The sequence below is a fragment of the Atractosteus spatula genome, chromosome 7, assembly GCF_055471065.1.
Source record: "Atractosteus spatula isolate fAtrSpa1 chromosome 7, fAtrSpa1.hap1, whole genome shotgun sequence".
NCBI classification, from domain to species: Eukaryota; Metazoa; Chordata; class Actinopteri; order Semionotiformes; family Lepisosteidae; genus Atractosteus; species Atractosteus spatula.
In genome coordinates, this window is record NC_142712.1 from 13,706,012 (window position 1) to 13,728,389 (window position 22,378).

General features: G+C 36.1%; 2 protein-coding genes across 2 annotated transcripts; both read left to right on the plus strand.

Moving 5' to 3' along the window:
• Nucleotides 1-822: 822 nt before the first annotated feature.
• On the plus strand, nt 823-1,758 carry LOC148830544 (olfactory receptor 52K1-like). Its single transcript, XM_088922246.1, has one exon. It carries the CDS (start codon nt 823-825, stop codon nt 1,756-1,758), a length of 936 nt encoding a protein of 311 aa, XP_088778372.1.
• A 15,745-nt stretch (nt 1,759-17,503) lies between these two features.
• LOC148830545 (olfactory receptor 52N2-like) lies at nt 17,504-18,439 on the plus strand. The gene has a single exon (XM_088922240.1). The coding sequence runs from the start codon at nt 17,504-17,506 to the stop codon at nt 18,437-18,439; it is 936 nt and encodes a 311-aa protein (XP_088778366.1).
• The last annotated feature ends 3,939 nt before the right edge of the window (nt 18,440-22,378 follow it).

Sequence of the window (22,378 nt, forward strand, 5' to 3'; positions counted from 1 at the left end):
GTATTTCACTAAATCTGTATTGGCATGGTTGCAATTCATGTAGAGTTTATCTTTTTTTGTTCTTCTAGAAAGTTCTTCGGGAACTTACATTTGGAACATTCTAAGGAATACAATATGGTAAATTACAGTAGATGGCCATATTAATTCAAACAATTTGTAGAAAACTAAAGATTCATTAAAGTTGAATCCTGTCTGATATTTTCCTTGGCAGTCTAGTAATACTGCTCCAGAATTGTGCTAAAATAATCACACTGGTTGAAATCTCCAGATGCCTTCTGCGTGTAGCTCTGGAAATGTACCAGAGAAAAGGTAGAACGTTGTCATATATTTTAAAGCATTTCAGCCACAAACATGTTCTAGTATTTTGTTATTTCAGTTCCCATTCACCAAACTCAAAACAAAACAATTATAACATAATAACATAATTGTTTTAACTAATATAATTGTTTTAGTTATATAAAAATTTTGTTATATTCCAACAAAGGAATACATAATTTATAAATGTCACACGGAAAAGTATAACTGCAGAGCATGTATGGTATCTCACTTTTTAGAATGGATAAAAACTAAGCACTCAGTCTATTTTCTTTTCCAGAAAAGCTTCACTTTCAACTTCATCTTCAATTGTTTTAATTAAAAAAAACATTCTCTATTTTACTTAGTCTAAACAGATATTTGGAAAGAAAATTGCTTGCAGTTCTGCAAATCATTCAAGTGTATGTTATTATGGATTTATTAACATTTTATAAACCTTATGCACATTTTAATCTCTGCCTTTCCTTTTCAGGCTTCCCGTAGGCACCGCTTTTAACATTTACACTCATGAATAACTCCTCTGATGTCACCTCTCTTCTTTCACTGGAAAGCTTTAACATTCCCCCTGGATGGGTCTACCCTGCATTCATTTTGGGAATGTTCAGTTATTGTATTATTCTTTTCTGTAATTTAGTAATCCTTCTTACAATTGGTATGGAGAAACAGTTACATGAACCAATGTATCTACTAGTTTTCAATCTCCCCATCAATGATCTAATTGGAGCCACTGCCTTATTTCCTGCATTAATTAAAGAAATTTTACTTGATTCCAGGTCAATAAGTTATACAGCCTGTGTCATACAGGCTTTCTTTGTCCACATTTATGCAGTGGGCTCTGTGGTGATACTGACAGCAATGGCATATGATAGATATTTAGCCATATGCTGTCCTTTAAGATACCATGCAATTATGACTAATACCTGTTTATTGAAAATTATTATTCTGATTTGGATAGCTAATGTCACAATGATAGTTCTGCTTTTTCTTCTGGTTCTGCGGTTACCACGATGTCGGTCCTTGATTTCTAACCTTTATTGTGATAATTTTTCTCTTATGAGACTAGTCTGTACAGATACAAGCACAAATAACATTTATGGGCTCTTTATAACATTTTCTTTACAGGCGTTATCTATAAGCGCTGTTATTTACACATACCTCCAAATACTTTTCACATGTTTGAGTAACAAACAGTCTGATGCAAAGAGCAAAGCCATTCAGACTTGTGGTACTCATTTAGTAACCTTCATTATTTTGGAAGTTACTGGTGTTCTTCCTATACTTGCATATCGTATTGAGGGATTTTCACCTCAAGCAAAGAAAATATTGTCAGTGTTTGTCTTAATATTTCCCCCAACACTGAATCCAATAATATATGGCCTCAGAACAAAGGAGATCAGAAGCAAAATACCACTGGTTTTTATTAGACTAATAACACTATTCTAGACTTCTTGAACTCAGCAGCAACGTGAAAATATAACATAAATCATCCAAAAAGTATACTGTTTCAGCACTATGATGTTTCATTACCAATTTCTTTGACTTTCTTTGAAGTCATTGCTGCCAATGGAAGAGTTTGCATTTTCAAAATAAATTGTTAGTTTGCACAGGACATTGAATCATAAAGAGATTCTAAAGCAACATTACTTTATAGTTATTATCGTAGTGGACGTCTGCGGGGAGTAGGAAAAATATGGTGTATTTGTTGTTGTGACTGAACAAGTACTGCTGTGGTGAGTGTGAGAATATTTGAGCAGGAATGCTAACTGTGTAAGTGTGTACAGTACTTAGTTATTGAAGGTTTTGGTGCATAGACCAATCAAAGACAAAATGATGAGGGGTTACAATGTTGAGAAAAAGTTTGTGAACCTTTTGATGTAGTTCTTATTAAAATGTAATTTTGTCTTTATGAAAGTCTTAATAAAAAATCATGATTATTTTATTAAAACACATAAAATAAGTTGGGATTATTTTAATAACAGAATTATCCAACAGTAAATATTAATTGTCGGTAAGTATGTGAACCCTGAGATTTAATAACTGATGTCACTTCCTTGTGCACCACGGACTTCAACTTCTCATTTCAGGACTATTGAGTTATTCTTCCTTAGTACTTTATATGTACCACATTTGAGAGTTTACCAGCATGAACACCTTGTTTCAGCTTTTGCCTTTCTGTTGTACTGTAGATCTCTTTGTACTGTATATTTAAGATCATTGTCTTTCATAATTGACTTTTGGTACAGCTTCTCCTGACTAATGGATGGCCTGACATTTTCTAGAATTTGTTGGTATGATGCAGAATTCATGGTTCTGTCCATGATGGCCAGCTACAGTATGATGCAGGAAATCAGGTACCATGGTACCATGAAACTGGAACCATTCTGCTTGATGGCTGAGATAAAGTACTTGTGTTGGAAGGCAGTGTTTGCTTTTCACCGTAAAAAAAATGTTTCTCATTTTGGCCAAAAACTTAAATTTTTCACTCATCTGTCCAGTGAACTATGTTCCACAAGTTTTGTGGTTCTAGTAGTCCAGGTGCTCTATGGCAAACTTGATTTAGTTTTTTTAATATTTTATTTTTACTTTTATTTCTCTCACTATCCTCTGAGGAAACCATTGCTCTTCATTCCTTTTCTGATGGTTGAGGCATAAACAATGACAGCTGTTGTGAAGGCAGGACTACTGGTCCTAGGTCATCATGGTCTTGAATACTTAACATTTGTAGATACCAATATTGGTAGACAGATTCTTATCTGTCTGAGACTGGATGAATGGAACCCCAAATGTTTTTTTCATATCCCTCTCCTGATTTATGTGTATCAACTAATGTTTTCTGATCCCTTTTGATCGTGGCAAAATGGGTTTCCACTAACCTGTATGGTTACAATGGTAATGTAATAGCAGGGAATGAAGAATAGTAGGGAGGAATTATGTTTTAAGCCACAATTTGCTGTGTGTTGACATTTAATTTCCCATTGACTTTTAAACATTCCTTTTTTGAACTGAGACATCCAAGTCACTGGCATAATATTTTAATAAACTGAACTAATCCTGTTTATAATAATTGTGTTGTTATGAGACAGTCCATTTTTATACATTTAATGTTGTGCCCAGACTACGAGCGGCTCATGTCTTGCTGTTGTCAGGGGCAATTACAATATTCATTTTGTAGTTCTCAGCCTTCTCCTGGACCCTGTCCACAATCAGAATCCATCCATACGCTACTCTTACAAACGACCTGGCATTGTTCCCAATCAGACTCCAGCCCTTTCCAATTCCAACAAATGCCGTTGCATTACCTAATCAACCAACCAGACCTTTCTTTAATCTCCGCACCCTCCACTTCCTTGATTACTTAAGCCCTCACCACCTTTACTTCAATGCTCAGTATTGGTTTCCCCTTCTCACTCTCGAGACTTCCTTGTGATGTACCTGATTCCTGAACCTTTGGCTTCCTGACCTACGAACTTATCTTTGACCACGGCCTTTGAACTACGATTTGGAAAAGTACACTTGTATTTTCCTTCTAACTCTTCTAGCTCTTTCGATATTTGTTAGTCACCATATAGAGTCCTAAAATTCATCTGGCTTGTATCGTAACAACCCAGTGCAAATGAGATTGGGACATGTCTCTGCTAGACTGGCTGCCTTCCAATTAGTTTATTAGGCTGGCAGCTTTCTCAGTTAGATAAATGCACCGACACAGCTATCTGGGTGATAGCTCAGTCTCACTCTGTTTTTTCTATATCAGAGCTTTAAATTCACACTGGTAGATTGCACTGGACTGGCAAATGAAAAAGTAGATCTTACGTTAAAAAAGCTTGGGCACCCTTGTTCTACAGTATGTCTGCAGCCAGATTGGAAGGGTTCAAAGATGTTATATGGAATGAGATGGGTGTTTAATTGAATTGTAACAGCAGGATTATAAAATTAAAACATTTTGGCAAGAAAGGTAAGTTGGATATAAGGGGAAATTTGTTTAGTCTTTTGTTCAATTAAAATACTCTGAGACCACAAATATATCAGTAGTCAAGTCAAATTCTAATAATGATGAAATATAAAGGGCCAGCATTCTTAATACCGTGATTTTAACCGACATGACTGAGAAAACTATTGCACTGACCAGAGATTAACGCTGTCACTTCCCCCCTCACTGATGAAGGATGATCTGAGGACAAAATAGAGCAATGGTGAAGTTGGGGTGATGACAGAGGTGCTAGAAAAGATACACCCAGCACTGTGTGTAGGGAAGTGGAAGTGCAAGATTAAAATTTTACCTCCTCTCATACTTCTGATTAAATAAACACCATTAATGGTAGAATATGCCAGTAAGTATGACAATGCCACCCCCCGCAATATACAGTATATAGAAACAATGGAACTAAGAAACACATGTGACTCTTTTGGGATTCCTGAAACTCTGACAGACCAAAGCACTCCATAATACAAGAGTAATTGCAGCCATTGTTTGGATTGATTTACTGCAAACCTTACTATATCACAACAAATGATAGAAATATAATTAATATACTTCCTACTTCCACATAGTTTTGACATTTAAGATTCACTTTATTTATATGATTTCTTTGATACATATATCATGGTATGCAGCCATGGAATTCACCATGGTTGGAATTACAGTATAATGCTATTTCACCCTGCAAGATATACTGTACACAAATACAAACACACAGAGACAATTAAGGACACCAGTAAACCTATCCAGAATGTCTTTGGAAGGTGGGAGAAAACCAGAGCACTTTGAGGAAACACACATGAAAACAGGGATAACAAGCACACAGAAGATGTCCTGAATCAAACCCAGAACAACAGTGAGAAAGCAGAGAATTCACAGATTTAAAATACTAAATTGCATATAATGTTGCAGCACTTCATCTCATCAGGATGTAAGATAAACTGTACATGGGTATATTGGAAGATGTAGATGAAGTATCATTTTAAGCATTGTTTGTGTGCTTCATTATGCAGTATACATACTTGTCAAATGAGGAATCACTATTTTTTAATATCTCAGCTCACAACAACAGTTCCCAAGCAGCATGGAATGAATGATGAAGGATGGACCTGCAAGCCACAGGCACATTGATCCTGTCATTTAATCCTTCTGCAAGTTTCACAGGAGTATACAGGTTTCATGTTTGTTGGAAAACTATTACTCATTACTGTGATCAATGCAAGCCTATGATCACAGTCAGCTAGCAATGTGACTCAAGCTTAAACTCATTTTGGACATGGAGTGAGTTCCTGCACTGGTTGCACCATTGAAACACCTGGAGTAAAGTACAGTAAATTGAAAATGCATGTGGTCTACTGCAGTGGCTAAATGAAAAAAAGCCATGTTTATGAAACCACTGAAAATGAAATCCCAAAGTAGTTACCTGGGCTTTTATGTACAGTATGCAGTTATTGAAACATTCAGGGATTTTATGAAATTCCAGAGTTTAATGTTCTCACTATAACATCTATAATCTGTGGACTTTTAGATTTTTACTTTCCAGGAAGCCACAGTTTATGTGAAGAGTGATGAATATTTGGAACAAATAACACAGCCACATTGCTGTAGATGATACCTAGCTTCTTTCAAGAAAGATGGATGAGTTAGACCGATCAATCAACTACAAACTGTAATATGAACACAATGGCCTAACCATGTAATTGTCACGATTGTAATCCCTCCTCTTAAGGGTGCTCCAGCTCTTTCACATTTTAGTTGATCTGCACCTGCCTCCAATCCTTCCCCTCCTTATTTAAGGTGGGCGTTCTCGCTACTCCCAGCTCTGCATTGGAAGACAGACGCCCGGAGGCCCGCCTACCACCAGGTCACCCTACGTCCGCAGCTTGAGGGCTAGGCCTCCTATTGGAGTCCTGACCCAGCTGAGTCCGATTTTTTTATTCCCTCTCCCTGCACTGGGTCCCTTTCCGGTTTTTAATTGTGTCTTGTTTTTGTCTCATCTGCATTTCCCGGTTTTGGAATCTTGGACTTCTCCCCGGACTCCCTTGGACTTCTTTGCCATGGTCACGCCCCCCGAGCACCAGTTCACCATCGTCACGTTCCTGTTTGTCAACCTGCCCTGATCCTCGTCTCCTCCCCGTTGTCCTTTTCCATCTACTTCCGGATTATGCCGTCTGCATAGGGTCCACAACTACGCTCCGTAACAGTAATTAACTGGAAATATTCTCATGTTCCCAAAAAAGCTGAGTAAAAAATGTAAATCTGAGATCAGTCGTTTAGATAGCAAAATAAACTCTCTTGTGCTACAGCCCTAATCTATGGTAAATTGGTTTTACTATGTATTATTTTAGCACAGTGGTATTGCAGTGTCATTTTTAGTCCACTCATTTCATTTTTAAAGTGCTAAGTTGTGAAGTCCTGAATGCAATACTAAGATGAAATAATTTCTGTCAGTATTTTAGTTCACAGTTTATGCTACCATTTTAAAATAAAATTTCAAAGGTTTTAAAGGATATGTATTTTTCCCATTTAATTTAACTTGAAGAGACACATAATTTAAATTTCTCAATTTGAAAAGGGTACAAAGTTGGTAAATACATTTACTGTAAAAAAAAATGCAACACCTCCTCCACACTCTGGCCCTCCCGTCTGCGTGAAACAGGCTGAAAAGGAAACTGATGAAAAGGACCTGATGCCACTGCTGACGAGTCCATCGCAGCCTCTGTATGGACCAAGCATGTGACGTCTAGGAGGTATGAGCAGAGGGCCTCTGACAGGTCGCCTTGCTCTAAGGCCAGCAGCATGGAGCCTCACTGTCCTGTCACTGATGCAAGCATTGTGTCTGCCGGCAGTTTCAGCAGCAGTACGGGTGGCAGAGCTGACATGATCTCTCAGATGGACCAGTCTGATGTGTCAATCCTGCTCTGGTGTGGTCACTCGAGGGCAATCAGATCTTGGACAGTCATCTGTCCTGCCAGTCTGCTGCAACATTCTCTGCAGTCGGGACACAGTGGAGCGGCTTACTCCATAGTGTCGGGCAACACAGGCACATGACATGACATGACATGACATGACATGACATGCCTGCCTGCAGCATGCCAATGGTCCTCTCCCTTGATTCTGGTGACATTCGAGGCATTATGGAATGCACAGAAAACTGACTAAGTGTGGCATTTTTCTTGCAGTGACCTAAGCTTGAGGCCTTTTTAAAGGTGACCTGATCAGGCATTGTTCCACCTGGACCTCGTAGGGTAAAAGTGCTCCTAACGAGCTTTCTTGTGATTGGCAAGTTTCAATGCCTCACTGCACAAGCTGTATTGCTGGTCAGAGGGCTTAAAACAAATTGACAATTCTTTGTGAAAGTACATAAGCTATAATTATAGTATTCTCATTTCCATCAGTATATATTTAATTATAAGAGATAAGTCAGTGTAACACCATTAACTGTTTTTTCCCTATTGTTGTAGAAACTGAAAGCAAATATTTTGTCATTAATGACCACATACTATAGGAAATGTTCTCCTCTGTGTTCAAATTAAATCCATTAATTTAAATCCATTAATCCATTAATCACAGAAACACATTCTCAGGAGTGTTCTTAGTGTTTGCAAATGATGTGTTGGTACAACTCCTTTATACAGATGCAGCCATTCAAAGTGAGCGGTACAGACATGTACCAGAGGTAATTGGCTACGGTGTCGCGCATTGTGACGCACGATGACGCGCGTTACCGCGGTACGTGATTGGTTGACCGACAGGGGCACTCGTGGTCCGTTGGTCTGTCGTAGAAAGATTTACAGTAAACGTCTTTACTGTGCCCGTTGTAGTATTGAATATTTATATGGAATTTTACCACTGAAGGGAAATCTTAGTAGCTGAGCATAAAAAGAATAGGAGCATACTGTAACGCGTGTGAAGGCCATAAACGATATTAATTTTGGAACATAAACATACAGTATATGGCTGGTCTCGGTACTTTAAAGAAAACATACACGAAACATGGTTTCATTATGACCAGAATCGGTCTTGAGATATTTTTAACTTGATTTACAGTATTTGAGAGGTATGTCTTGACACCGATACTACGTAAATACTGCTCACGTATATGTTTCTAGGTTTATATTATGCATTTCATATGGTCAAATTACTTTTGAGCAACTGATAAGAAGCGCGAAACGGTATGCCCAGGGCGTTTTAGTTTCGTTTTGTGCGGGGACTGCTTTAACTATATCGCCGTGGATTGATTAGAGATATCAAGTACATACAAGTCATTTTTTAAATGTTGTAGTTCGTCTTGTAAAAATGTTACGAGTGCATCATCTGTCAACAATTACACAGGTTCTGTTTCCATATTGCGGATTTTGGTTACGTAATATTATTTTCTAATTTCACGTTGTGAATATATGATTTGGGCAAACAGAGCCGCAAAGAAGTACATTATGGGTTGTTGTTTTTTTTTTGCAGTTTTATCTAGAACAAGCGATGCTTAAACCTTTGTCTGATTCTTGTGAAACTATCCACACAACAGTTACCTAGGAGTTGACTTCAGTGATGTCACTGATGGGAAGTTTCTAAAAATCCATCCACTGTAAAACTTCTTCTCCAGTTGTCCTGCATATGTATTCGCTAATGAAGCTGTGTGTTCTGAGCCTGGTTCTCTACATTTCTGTATGAACCAGCTTAGAGGGCTAAAGACAGCTTGTGTTTAAATTGAGTGTAAGGTAATTTATGCTTCTGTGTATAATGTTTCTGTAGTGCTTTTTCAGCACTCTGCATGTGACTGTGCTGGTGGCGCTGTGGGTTAGGTTCCTGCCTCCCATGTCACATGGTCTGTGATTGAACCCCACTGGAACTATGACTTCCTTTTTTAACAAACATTTCTTTGAAAAAATGAAACGTTTCCCTTGGTCAGAGATTAAATAAAACCTCACTCGCACCAAACAAATTTATATTTCTAAATATCACAACATGATCGAATTTAAGTCTTTTTAATAACAATGAATAGTCACCTATGCGTTACAAAATAAACATTTATATTGATTTGAATCACGTTTTGATTTAAATCGTAAACGCGTGTTTAAATATATGTGTTTAAAGGCGATATACTGTATAAAAGCACTGATTCTTATGGAATGTGTTCCGCCGGCGATTCAAAAAATTTATTTTTTTTAATCGCGTATCTAAGGAAAATTGCAGTATAACTTTGTTCATGCACATCATTATACGGTATCTCATTTTGTATTTCTATAAAAAAATCGTTTGCCCAGCCACTATTGTTGTTATTGTTTTTATCCTGTAAAGCGCTTTGAGGAGCACAGCTTTCTCACCACTTAGATTACTTTTTGACACCATCCTTACACAAAGCAGAAACTGATTGTATTTTCCGATGACATACAAGTGCAAAGATTACAGATTTTAATCGTCTTTTTTCTGAACCAGGGAAAATCTGATCATGTTTCTCTATAACAATAATAAAAAACTTTATTTTACATATCACCTTTAAAAGTGGCATCTCAAAACAATACAGTAGATGTAAACCACAGATTACAAAGTAAATACCCAGACAAACGCAAACGCGTTTTTAATAAAATGCTTTCATTCATTCAACAGAGAGAGAGCGTAAAACCTGGGTGTAACAGCTGTTCCTTTTTCTGATCACTCGCTCTCTGGATAAACGTCTCGCCTGTCCTGTTCTTTGTTTTCCTAATTTGCCGATTATGCCTGCTGCGATCCACTCCTACCCTCACACCTAAAGAAGACTATTTTTTATGTGATTTCACATAAAGGTGATATGTAAAATAATGTTTTTTTTTATTATTGTTATAGAGAAACATGATCAGATTTTCCCCGGTTCAGAAAAAAAGATCTAAAGTATACTAGTTAAGAAAAATAAATCTAAACGGGGAGAAAGCTATGCTGAAAGTTTATTAAGATACTTAGAAGACAAAGATATCAATTTATTTTAGTTAAAATTTTATATATCACCTTTAAAAGTGGAATCTCAAAGCAAAGTAAATACCCAACACTGATTGTACCCATCTGTCATGCTAATAAAACACCTGGAACTGAATTGAATTGAGGGAGAGAGGGGGGGAGGGCGAGCGAGATAACCAGGACGTAAGGCAAATAAGATACACTCCACAGGCATTCACAACAGCAACATATGAAACGTTTGCACATATAGTTAAGTTATTACTTGGTTTTCAAAGTGCAATGAAATACAATATTGTTGTTGTTGCTGTTCTTGTTGTTTTTATCCTGTAAAGCGTTTTGAGAAGCCACCTTTAAAGGCGATATATACTGTAAAAGCGCTGATTCTTATGGAATGTGTTCCGCCGGGGATTCAACATTTTTTTTTTTAATTGCGTATCTAAGGAAATCTCAGTATAACTTTGTTCATGCACAAACAGTGGCATGTTACATTATTAATTTGGGTGTCTTAATTCGATGTATTTAAAGCAGTGAACTACTGTAGGTGTAACATAACATTCAGAAATACAATCGAGAATAGTTTTGTGGTGTTTGTTTAGATGAAACGTTCCTAAAACGTATAACGTAACCGGGCATCCATATGAATCAAGTAACAGGTTTATTCCATGCTGAAAAAAAGAAGAAAGAAAACACATTCCATAAGAATTGACTGAGCTCCGCTCTGTACCACGCAAATGATCCCCCCAGAGTCTCTGCCCCGGGTTATTTGGGTTTTTAGACAGAGGGTAAAAAACTCTCTCTCTCGCTTGACCTCCCCCTCCCTGTGTATTGTCTGTTTTTTTGTTAACAAGGCTCGCCAGCTAATGTGAATCGAAACCTGTCTTTCTAGCTTTTAAAGTCGTGCGATGTGTAAGCCACAATTCAAATAGAGAAAAAAGAGCTGACTGACAAGATTTAAGATGTGGCTGTCAATGTTGGATTAAAAAAAAACACATTGCCCGACGTTTGATGCATTGCTTGAAAAATAACTTTATTTCGAGAGACTGGATAAGTGTGTGTGTGTCTCTCTCTGCTGGATGTCCCTCTCACTCTCTGCTGAATGAATAAAAGCATTTTATTAAAAACGCGTTTGCGTTTGTCTGGTATTTACTTTGGTCCCTTTTAACTGTTTTTCCATCTACTGTATTGCTTTGAGATGCCACTTTTAAAGGTGATATGTAAAATAAAGTTTTTTATTATTGTTATAGAGAAACATGATCAGATTTTCCCTGGTTCAGAAAAAAAGATCTAAAGTGCTACACCTAACTTTCTTAATTCGATGTATTTAAAGCAGTGAACTACTGTAGGTGTAACATAACATTCAGAAATACAATCGAGAATAGTTTTGTGGTGTTTGTTTAGATGAAACCTTCCTAAAACGTATAACGTAACAAAATTAAAGACGATTAAAATCTGTAATCTTTCCACTTGTACTGTATGTCATTGGAAAGTTTCTGCTTTGTGTAAGGATGGTATCAAAAAGTAATCTTAAGTGGTGAGAAACTGTGCTCAATGTATTTAAGGGACTTAAAAGTAAAAGGAGATGCTTCATATTGCTTGACTAATTTTAAAAACTAGGTTATAAATGCATATGCTCCCTCGGTGCCGCGCCGGGTGTAAATATCAAAATATACATTCGTCCCGGGCAGAGGCCGAAGAGCGCCCGGCTGGGGTGCGCGGGGAAGAGCAGGACAGGAGTGAAAGGCGGGGTTTAGGAAGGCGTACAGTCTGGGCAGGTATAGATTACACTTTTCTAAAACGTATTTGAAAAATAAAAACGATTACAATCTAATCCTTCCATGTTTGATCCCAAAATCCCAAGAAAAATAAATCTAAACGGGTAGAAAGCTATGCTGAAAGTTTATTAAGATACTTAGAAGACAAAGATACTGTATCAATTTATGTTGCATTAGTCTGATTATGATTAAAAAAACACATATAATTAAACACGCGTTTGTGATTTAAATCAAAACACGATTTAAATCAATTTAAATGTTTATATTGTAACGCATACTGTCCAGCCTCCATTTCTCTATAAAAATTTACTCTATTACACACACACACAATAGAAGCAGGAAGCAGAAGCAGGGACCGTTGTCAGAAGGGAAGAAGGTGACTATTCATTGTTATCAAAAATGACTTAGAATCGATCATGTTGTGATATTTTGAAATATAAAAGTCAATTGATTGTCCATAATATTGCTATTCTATTTTTTCGAAGAAATGTTTGTTAAAAGAAAAGTCCAGCACCAGCTGGATTTGAACATACAACCCATGAGTTGGTAATCAGGCACGTAGACCAGTGGGCTACAAGGGAAGTCGCATGAAGAGAGAGGCGAAACAGCCCTACTTAGCCCTGTCGCAGTACACGAATATAATCATATCGTTATTAAATTCTTTAGATATGCGATTCCATATTATATTAGCAGAAAAGCTTAAAACTACCACTTTTTCACACGCTATTTCACATGTTAGTTAAATACTTCGATGCTTAAAATGTTTAGGGAGAAATGGAATACCGGTGTGTATTTTTCCTTTAAAGTACCGATTCCTGGAATCTGACTGGCTGACACCCTTCTGAAGTGGTTCCATAATATCTGGTATACGGAAAAGAAAGCGTTGATAAAAAAGCCTGGATTCTCATGTATCTCATACAAGTATCTTTTAATACAGTCTTTGCTGTGCTCTTGAGGATCCTTGTGATATTTTGAGCTCTAGTTGACTGATAAGTGTCGCATTTTAAATCATTTTCGTAGTTAGAAATTATGAAATGCCCTGTTAAAAGCAAGGGAGTTTTTTATGCCCGTTGAAGTAAAACAAAATGCCTGACAAAGTAAGGCTTGGACAGATTCCAAGTGCTTGTACAAATGTGCTAAAGAAATTATACTTTGAGTATACAGCTTGTCCAAAGTCATTCATTATTAATACTATTAGTAATATCTTCGGTAAAGGCTTTGATGCATAAATATTTCTGATAAAGGTAGGTTGTGTACTTTTGTCCAACTGAGCAATCTTGCTTTCATAAAATATACCAACATTTTAATGACTGATGATTAACATGCTGTAATACACAGTTCAAATTTAAAAGCTCAAATGCTGTACATGAGAGATTAAGCTCCCCCTGGCGGTTTTACAAGGTGATGCCGGATACTTTCCGGCATGACGTCAAATGACGCGATTAACGGCGTGATACCGCGACACGCCCACTGGGGTATGCCACGAAATACCACACCCATTTTGAATGGCTGCATCTGTAGCTATTTACTGTATAAATATCTGTAAATCATTCTCATAGACATATGGTTTAGTCCTCTAAGGATGTGATGTGCTGTCTTCATAAGAAATTAAATGCATCTGTTAAGCCTCAAAAGGACTTTTTATCTACTAAGGCACCAAAATCTGGAATGAGTTTAAGGAAAACATAAACAGGAACAGGCAGAGATATATACTGTATATATGATCTCATTAAGATAAAGAAAGTATTTCTTAATTTTACTTATTCTTTAAGAAGAAATGGGTTATTTGAGAATTGAATGAAATAATATTTTGTGTCATGCTGATCTCCGCCAGTGAGTGGCTTGGTGAACTAATATTTACACTGTAGTCGGCCACTCACCTGTCATTCTGCGCACGTGACTGTGATTACTTTGCTATTTTTCTAGCTTCACTCTAAAAGTAGACTCTCTCTCTGTTCTCTGGGCTCATGCCCCTAGCTTAGCCCTGATTTCATCCTCTGGATTCTTGTTTTATGGTTTTTTCCTGCATTTATTAGGACTTTGTTTCCCTTGGCTCTGAGTTTGGATTCAGCTTTGTGCTGTGCTACTGTGTTTACCCAGCTGGAACCTCACGTCTTTCGGATTACACCCTAAACTGTGTTTTTCTGTACTACACATGCCTGTGCTCATCTTTGCTACGCTAGTCTGTCTTCATTGCTGGCTGTAAACACTGGGCTGCCCACATTTAGACTGCTTCTTGACTGTTTGCTGGTGTTCCTCTGCCTGCTCTTTTTACAAAGACAAACCAATACTTTTCTCCTGTAGGAACAGCAGACACATTATAGTTTGCTTTCATTCTTACTGAAACCCACACTTTTTTCCCTCCTGTATTTATCTGTGGAAAGTCTATGGTGAAAATGTAATTGCTGCTGTTACATATTATACTGTAGTTAAATGGAAACATCTAGGAGTACTTTTCTTTTCTTATGAAAAAACAAAATATACAGTATTGTACTCGGAGTCTAGGTGTTTTGGAATGTTCACTCTTTAACAGCCTGCAAAACATATTAGCATAGCTTTTTAATTCTAATTTCTAATGCCGTGATAATCCATCTCTTGTCGGACTAGTTTACTCTGATACAAGCATAACCAACATCTATGGTCTTTTTATGATGACTGTGCTGCAAGCTCTGGCTTTAGGCTCAGTCCTGTAAACATACAGCACACACAGATACTTTTAATCTAATAATAATTCCTTACATTTATATAGTGCTTTTCTGGGCACTCCACTCAATTCCTTTATAGTAATGGGGACTCCCCTCCTCCATCAACAATGTGACGGCTGTCATAGTGCACCAGTATGCTCACCACACACCAGCCATCAGTGGGGAAGAGAACAGAGTGATGAAACCAATTCATAGATGGGGAATCTTTAACTACATTCTTGTGCATTTAGAGAGAGGTATCAGACTGCTTGGTCAAGGCACACAATGATGATTAGAAATCTTTAATAACAGAAATAATAGGCCTTGTTGCTACACCTTAATATAAAATAAATGAGTTTCCATTTATCTGTGAGCACCTCTTTACAGAAGGAGATTTACTCCTGTTTAGGGTCCATTTGTTTATTAGGATGTACTGTACAGTATGTCCTCTCTCATTGGCCTGCTAAGGTGTTTGGTTGTATTTAGACTATAAGGATAGAATTCTGATTTTCTGTGTCTGCAGAAGATAGGGCTCTGGAACTTACAGAACTTGTAAATATCCATCCATAGTGTAACCATGCATGTTGTGTATCATTGTGTGCTGTATACTTGTTTTATTTATTGGTAACAAGTACTGTATTTGTTGGTCTAAATTTAGGCCTGGTATGCTGTGCCAAATAATAAAGGAACACATGTAACTCTTGGATATAACTGTTCTATTCTGTCGAACAATTGCAGAATGGAAAGATTTTGGTCAAGGATTTTACCATGAGTTCTGCCAATCTTATATATAGGAATCTCACTGGATTTTTAATTAAAAAGTGAGTAATGTGCTAACAGTAATCATTTTAAGATTTTGAAATATTTCTTAATGTTATTGTTAATGCCTAATGTAAATATATCAAAATGAGTGACCAAAAATGCCAAATGTGGAAACCCACATTTGTGTATAGAACTGCTCTTCTGTCATGCTGCCAGATCTGGCTTTGGCATATTAAAATAATTGTGAATTATAAATCATAACTATGTGTTCAATGTGAATACAATGTGAATACAAAGTAACTTTCTGGACTGGGCCATGAAATAAGAAGATTAGCATGCTATTTGACTGGGCAGGGAGTTACTGACGTGCTGAATGAAGATCATCAATAAAGAGGCATCCCTGGAGTTCTGAAGCAAACTGAGTGGTGATACAACTGAGGCAGCTGACAATGAATAACACAGCACAAACAAAGAGATAATTTTTGATTAGAGTCTTTAGATTAGATATAATTAAAGCACACGGAACAATTGCCTCAAAAACAACAGATAACAGTTGATATATCCTTTAAGGACTGCATTCATGTTCCCCATGGCTCAGACTCATTCACTAAAATTAGAGTCTGTGTTCCCTGTTGTCAATGTAACAAAAAGGAACTGTACTGATTTTGTGGATGAGAGTTCCTTTTTTCCACACAGTTTTCAATAGTCTTAGGAGAGTTAATCATAGTGGATTTGCAGCATACTGTGATGTTTCTGTGTACATGTATCTTATTGTCATTATTATATTTTATTTTGATGTCATTCCTCAAGGGTTGCTCTTGAGTCAAATAAAATACAGCTGCAGAGTCCAGATGAACCATTAGAGTATTAAGTAAGAGATAAACCAGTACCTACTGTAGAACTAAAATGAAAACATGTAATCTCCAATGTAAGTAATCTAGTATATAACTCTTATATTTTCAATTTGATACTCATAGGTTATGCCAGTGATTTTTAGTAGAATCTCTATATTAATTTCTTTTGTCTTTGCTTATTTCTGTGCTTATATAAGATATTATATACTGATTCACACAAGTACATGCCACTGCAGTAAACCACGCACAGATATTTGGAGAAGAGAGGCCTATAAGAATTGTACAGGCTGCAAATAATCTCAGGTTTTTTAACAAATGTTACATTATATCTTGAAAACAGAACATAACAGACTTCAAAAATCAAGATATAAAAATAGGGAAGTAGGCATTTGTTCATATTTTCATTTTTATGCTTCATTTACATTATTTTGGTATTATGGTTTTGGTCAGCTAAAAGGCTTTTTAATTTTTTACTTCTAGTTATTTTAAGATATTTCAGTAACTTACTATATTTCTACTTAGCATTTTATGACACAAAATAAAAACAAAATTGGAATGATGTACCTAAATCCTTTTGGTTTGATGCTTTTTTACAGACTGGTAACATTTGCTCCCTGAAATATGTTAAAATAATCACACTGGTTGAAATCTACAGATGTCCACTTCTTGTCATACTGGGATATTAAGACGAGTAGAGGTAAGGCTGTTAATAGTGTTTTTAAAGCACACTACTTCTGTTCTTTCTTTTTTAGGATATTTAATATGTGAATAACAATAAAACATTAAAATAACAGTTGTTACATCTTAAAGGAAGAATTACATTATGTGACACATAAAAAAATGACAAATGTACAGTACATATCTGACTTTTAAAATGGTTAAAAATGAAGTACGTAGGGTTTTATTGTATATACAGTAGGACATTATACATTCTTTCTAAAAATATATTGCTTTCATCTTTTGTTGTAGCACACTGTAAGTACATACTGTAAATTGTAGTGAATAACCAAAGCATTCTTTACTTGATGTGTCTTATAGAGATGTTTGGAGAGAAGCTTTCACATTTTATAAGCCTTTTCATTTATTTGACTGTATATTGTTGTGAAAATTATTTAGTAAAGTGAATTTAATTTAATCATCATTTAATAAAATATTATTTCTTTTTAACTTTTCAGACTTCTGTAGGATCTACGTATAAAAACTACAACGATGAATAACTCCTCTGATGTCACATCTGTTTTATCCTGGGAAAGCTTTAACATACCTCCTGGAGGCGTCTACCCTGCATTTATCTTGGGAATGTTAAGTTATTGTATTATTGTTTTCTGTAATCTTGTAATCCTTCTTACAATTGGTATGGAAAAACATCTACATGAACCAATGTATCTACTAGTTTTCAATCTCCCCATCAATGATCTAATAGGAGCCACTGCCTTATTTCCTGCATTAATGAGAGAAATTCTACTTGATTCCAAGTCAATAAGTTATCCTGCCTGTGTCACCCAGGCTTTTTTTATCCATATTTATGCAAGTGGCTCTGTACTGATACTGACAGCAATGGCATATGATAGATATTTAGCCATATGCTGTCCTTTAAGATACCGTGCAATTATGACTAATGCCTTTTTATTAAAAATGATTATTCTGATTTGGATACTTAATGTCACAATGATAATTGTGCTTTTTCTAATGGTTCTGCGGTTGCCACGATGCCGATCCTTTGTTGCCAACACTTACTGTGATAATTTGTCGCTTGTGAGACTTGTCTGTGTAGACACAAGTGCAAATAACATTTATGGACTCTGTATAACATTTTTTTTGCAGGTGTCATCCATTGGTGTTGTTATCTTCACATACCTTCAAATACTTTTCACATGTCTGAATAACAAACAGTCTGATGCAAAGAGCAAAGCCATTCAAACTTGTGCTACTCATTTAGTAACTTTTATCATTTTGGAAGTTACTGGTTTTCTTACAATAATTTCATATCGTTTTGAGAGTTTTTCACCACAGGTAAAGAAAATATGTGCTGTGTTTGGCTTAATATTTCCCCCAACACTGAATCCAATAATATATGGCCTTAAAATAAAAGAGATCAGAAATAAAATACCATTGTTTTTTACTCGAAAAGTGGCATCATTCTAGAAAAAATATGGTATAAGTTACTGTACTACCTCATTTATTACTTTCAAGTAACTGTTACCAATGGAAGAGCTAACAGTACCACTGTTTTCAGACTACTGTACTGTACAATTAATCACGACATAAAGAGATTAAAAATCAATTAACCTTTGTTGTTATTATGTATTATATATTATACAATGCGGAGAACCATGGTGAGCTGTTTCCCTTATACCTGGAGAAACATTATCTTGGGGATTGTAAGAGTGTAAGTGCATGCTAGCTTAGTATGTGCCAAAATATTCTTCAATAGAGAAAACAATATTCAAGGATTGAATGCTTGTGAGTGCTTGGAATACTTGGTACAGTATGAAAGGTTTGGCTTAACATGCTAGGTTAATGGGAAGTCTCCCTTGCGACAGGACGAGGAGGCTCAAAAACATGAAAAAAACATTTCATATGAACTTTAGTTTGAAATACAGGCTCCATGAAAGAATCTGTGTTTATCACTATCAGTTAGGTTTTGCTTTCTAAACCACTTGATGATCTGATGTCCCTGACTTTTCTCTGATTTATCCAGGACCAGTGGTAAATCTGACTAAAAGGGGAGCGGGTAATCAGATCTGCTTTAGTTACACAGAGGTTTTGTTATTAAAGAGAAGAAAACAAAGATGAAAAGTACATTTTCTGTCTCAAAACATTTTCTTTCCACGGTATTACTCTCACTGTGCAAAGCTTTTAGAAAAAGTTTTGTTGTCATACAAAGCTTTAAAAAAAGAAGGGAAAATTAATTCTAGGCACATTCAAAAGAAATGCTATTTCTTTGCATACTTCACACGTATTTGATGGCCTATTGACTGTTCACAAAAACATGCACCACACTGCAGTGTACACAGTAAATGAGGTGTGCAAGAAAGACATGATATTAAAACCATGAGACATATTTTTGGTAAATGTACAGTATATATGTTTTTTTCTAATTTATTCATTGACATTACACATTTTATTATTTTTACAATTGGTAAAATAGCAGTTTCTCAGATTTTCAGATTTCAAGTCAGGTTTTCTTGAGAACCAATCATCACATACAGTACTGTACTCTTGTTATACAGGTACAGTTCTATCCATTCATTGGGAAGATTTTACAGGCTGACAATGAGCTTTGTAAACAATCAGAAGTATAAATTCCCAAGTCCCAAGTTTGATTGACACACTTGTACAGTAGAAAGACTTTTCACAACACTACTTGTGTATAATGTATTGATCTAATGTGATGTGAGGGGACGTTACATTTAGATGACAGCATCTGTTTAATAATATATTTAAACTTTATAAATAAGAAAACAAAAGGAATGTCACGCCCTCTGCAGCCAGAGGGCGCTCCTACTCTGTCCTGTCCCTAGTTTCCTGTGCTCTGCTTTTCTTTCCGGTGTGTCTCTGTCTGGGGCTATATATTTCCGGGTCACGCTTTCCTTCTCGCTCAGCATTGGCGTTTGGATGTCCTGAGACCCACCTAGCACCAGGTCGCCCCACATCCGTGGCCTGAGGGCATAGGTTTCTATATGGCATTTCCTGAACAGCTGAGCCCAGGCTAACCTCTGTCCCGCCGCTATCCATAATTATGCATAAAGTCTTTTTAACTCTCCTGCCATTCCACTGTTCGTCCCTTCCGACATCCATGACAAGAAAGAAGCTGAGAAAACATTTATTCATTTTTAATGAGATATTTCTTACTGAAGCTGAAAGGAGGTTTCAACATGAAGTGTTAAGCACATATATTTTCAAAAGTCAAGCCTTACATCCTTATACGTTACTAATTCCTGGACTAAAGCCTCTATTATAATAGTCTTTGCACAAGCAATGCACCAACTTCCAGTCTTGTGGGAAGATTAATGTCTCACAAGTAATTGCAAGTCATGACTACATCTCACTCCAAGATATTTTTGCCTGGTCCCCCAAGGAGATCTCATATTGTCTTTAGATGCATTGAAATAGGGCTTAGATAAGGAAGCTCATTAAATTGCTATCTGTGTGATGAGGCTGGAACTGACAACTTATTCTAGTAAACAAAGTGCTACTGTATATCTATAAATCCATAAAGGTTCACTCTTTTTTTTCTTCATGTTTTTTTTATATTAAATCATAAGTACAGTCATAAACTATCAAATATTACTAGATCCCTAGCCTCATTAGAATGGCTTTGTTATTAAAAGATATAAATATATTTTAGAAATTGTATTTTATGTCCTGATTTAAGTGTTAGTATAATTATGTGTGCAATTTTCTTTTGACAGAAGTGGTTGATAAAAATGTTCAGAAATAATTGGCTTTGTCAGTCAAATGGACATTTCTTTTTCTTCAGCCATTCTACTTATACTGTATGTTTAGGGTTATTTTCTTTCTTGATGTTCAACTTTCAGATCAAATTCAATTGACAAATGGTTGATCAAATTTCTTAATATAATGCCACATTTATGATTCGGTCAATAGTAAAAGAAGCTCCAAAGCAAGATACTCCAACCACCAAATTTGATTGTCAGGATGGATTTCTTCTGTTGGAAGGTAGTGTTTCATTTTCATCACACAAAACCTTTCTTTTTGGGGCAAAAAGTCAAACTTTTAGCACATCTGTTCAGAAATCTAGTAGTCTTGTTTATCATCCAGGTGCTCTTTAGGAAATATGACACAGGTTGCAATATTCTTTTTAGAGAGTGATGGAGTCTTTTTCTGGTGATTAATGCATGAACGTTATCCACAGAGAGGGAGAGGCCTGCAGATTCTTAGATGTATTTTATGACTTCCTGGATAGTTTTTCAGGGTTCTCTTAGGGAGATCTTAGCAGGATGACAAGTCCTATTTAAAGCCACAATGGTTTTGAATACTTTTCATTTGTCTGTCTAGCAGTAGATAGAAGGAACTCCAAATGTTTAGTTTTGTAACATTCTTTCCAGACTGATGGCAACTTTTTTTTCCTTAGGTGCGCTAAAACCTCTTTTGGTGTGGCATGATGTATTTTCCTCTAAGCTATATGGTGAAGACTAAACTCACATAATTTCTGTCCATTACATAAGACAAGGCTGCCCATATGCAGTTATTGTTGCATTATTACCCAATTATTAATCATCTGATTGTGATTACTACCTTAGTTGTAATAAAAAACAAATTTCCCATAATTATTTTGGAGGTTCACAAACATTTTCTCGGACTGTATTTAAAGTTTTATAAATGCTAATGATACTTAATATTATTAAACTGCTTATAACACTTTTTCCTAATAGTTTTATCTCTTCTTTCTTGTGTTATCTTTCTGTGAACTCTTAAATTGCTTTTGAATTTAATCGTCAGCAGACGAAACTCTGCTCTCCAGATGTTCTGCAAAGATCCTTCTGAGTCAGTGTGTAAAACATGCAGACACTAATTTCCATGGAGTTGAATTCTAGAATTTGCCAAATTTCTAGGAAAGCATAGGCTGAATGTGGTGCAGAGCTGGGTAATTTTGAAGAAGATCTGAACTTTGCTCCTGCACTTTTTCTGACAAAGAAAGTCTGTGGTCCCTTTGAAGATTTTTACTGTTCACACTGTCTCCTTTTAATTTTATTTCATGTGTTTTTGCTATAGAAAACCAGCAATTGTTTACACAATATATGCATAATTTTAGATGGAAATGCCATTGCATGTCTGTCCTTTCAGAAAACCAATGGATCCTGTGATTCACATTGGCAGTCATATACTGTACTGTACTATTGTTTGACTGGGCCGTAGCATTTTGCATTAACAAACTCTGTGTACCGATGATATCATTTTGTGTTTGTGCTCCTTTTCCAGTCCTATTGGCAGATCTGTTTTTTTACTGTGTATCAATGATTAAAACTTGCAGACAATTCATTTGTTCTCTGACACATCCTTAAAAGTGTTTAGAATGGAAGGATTAGTGTTTCAGAAACAACTCTACTACAAAGCAAC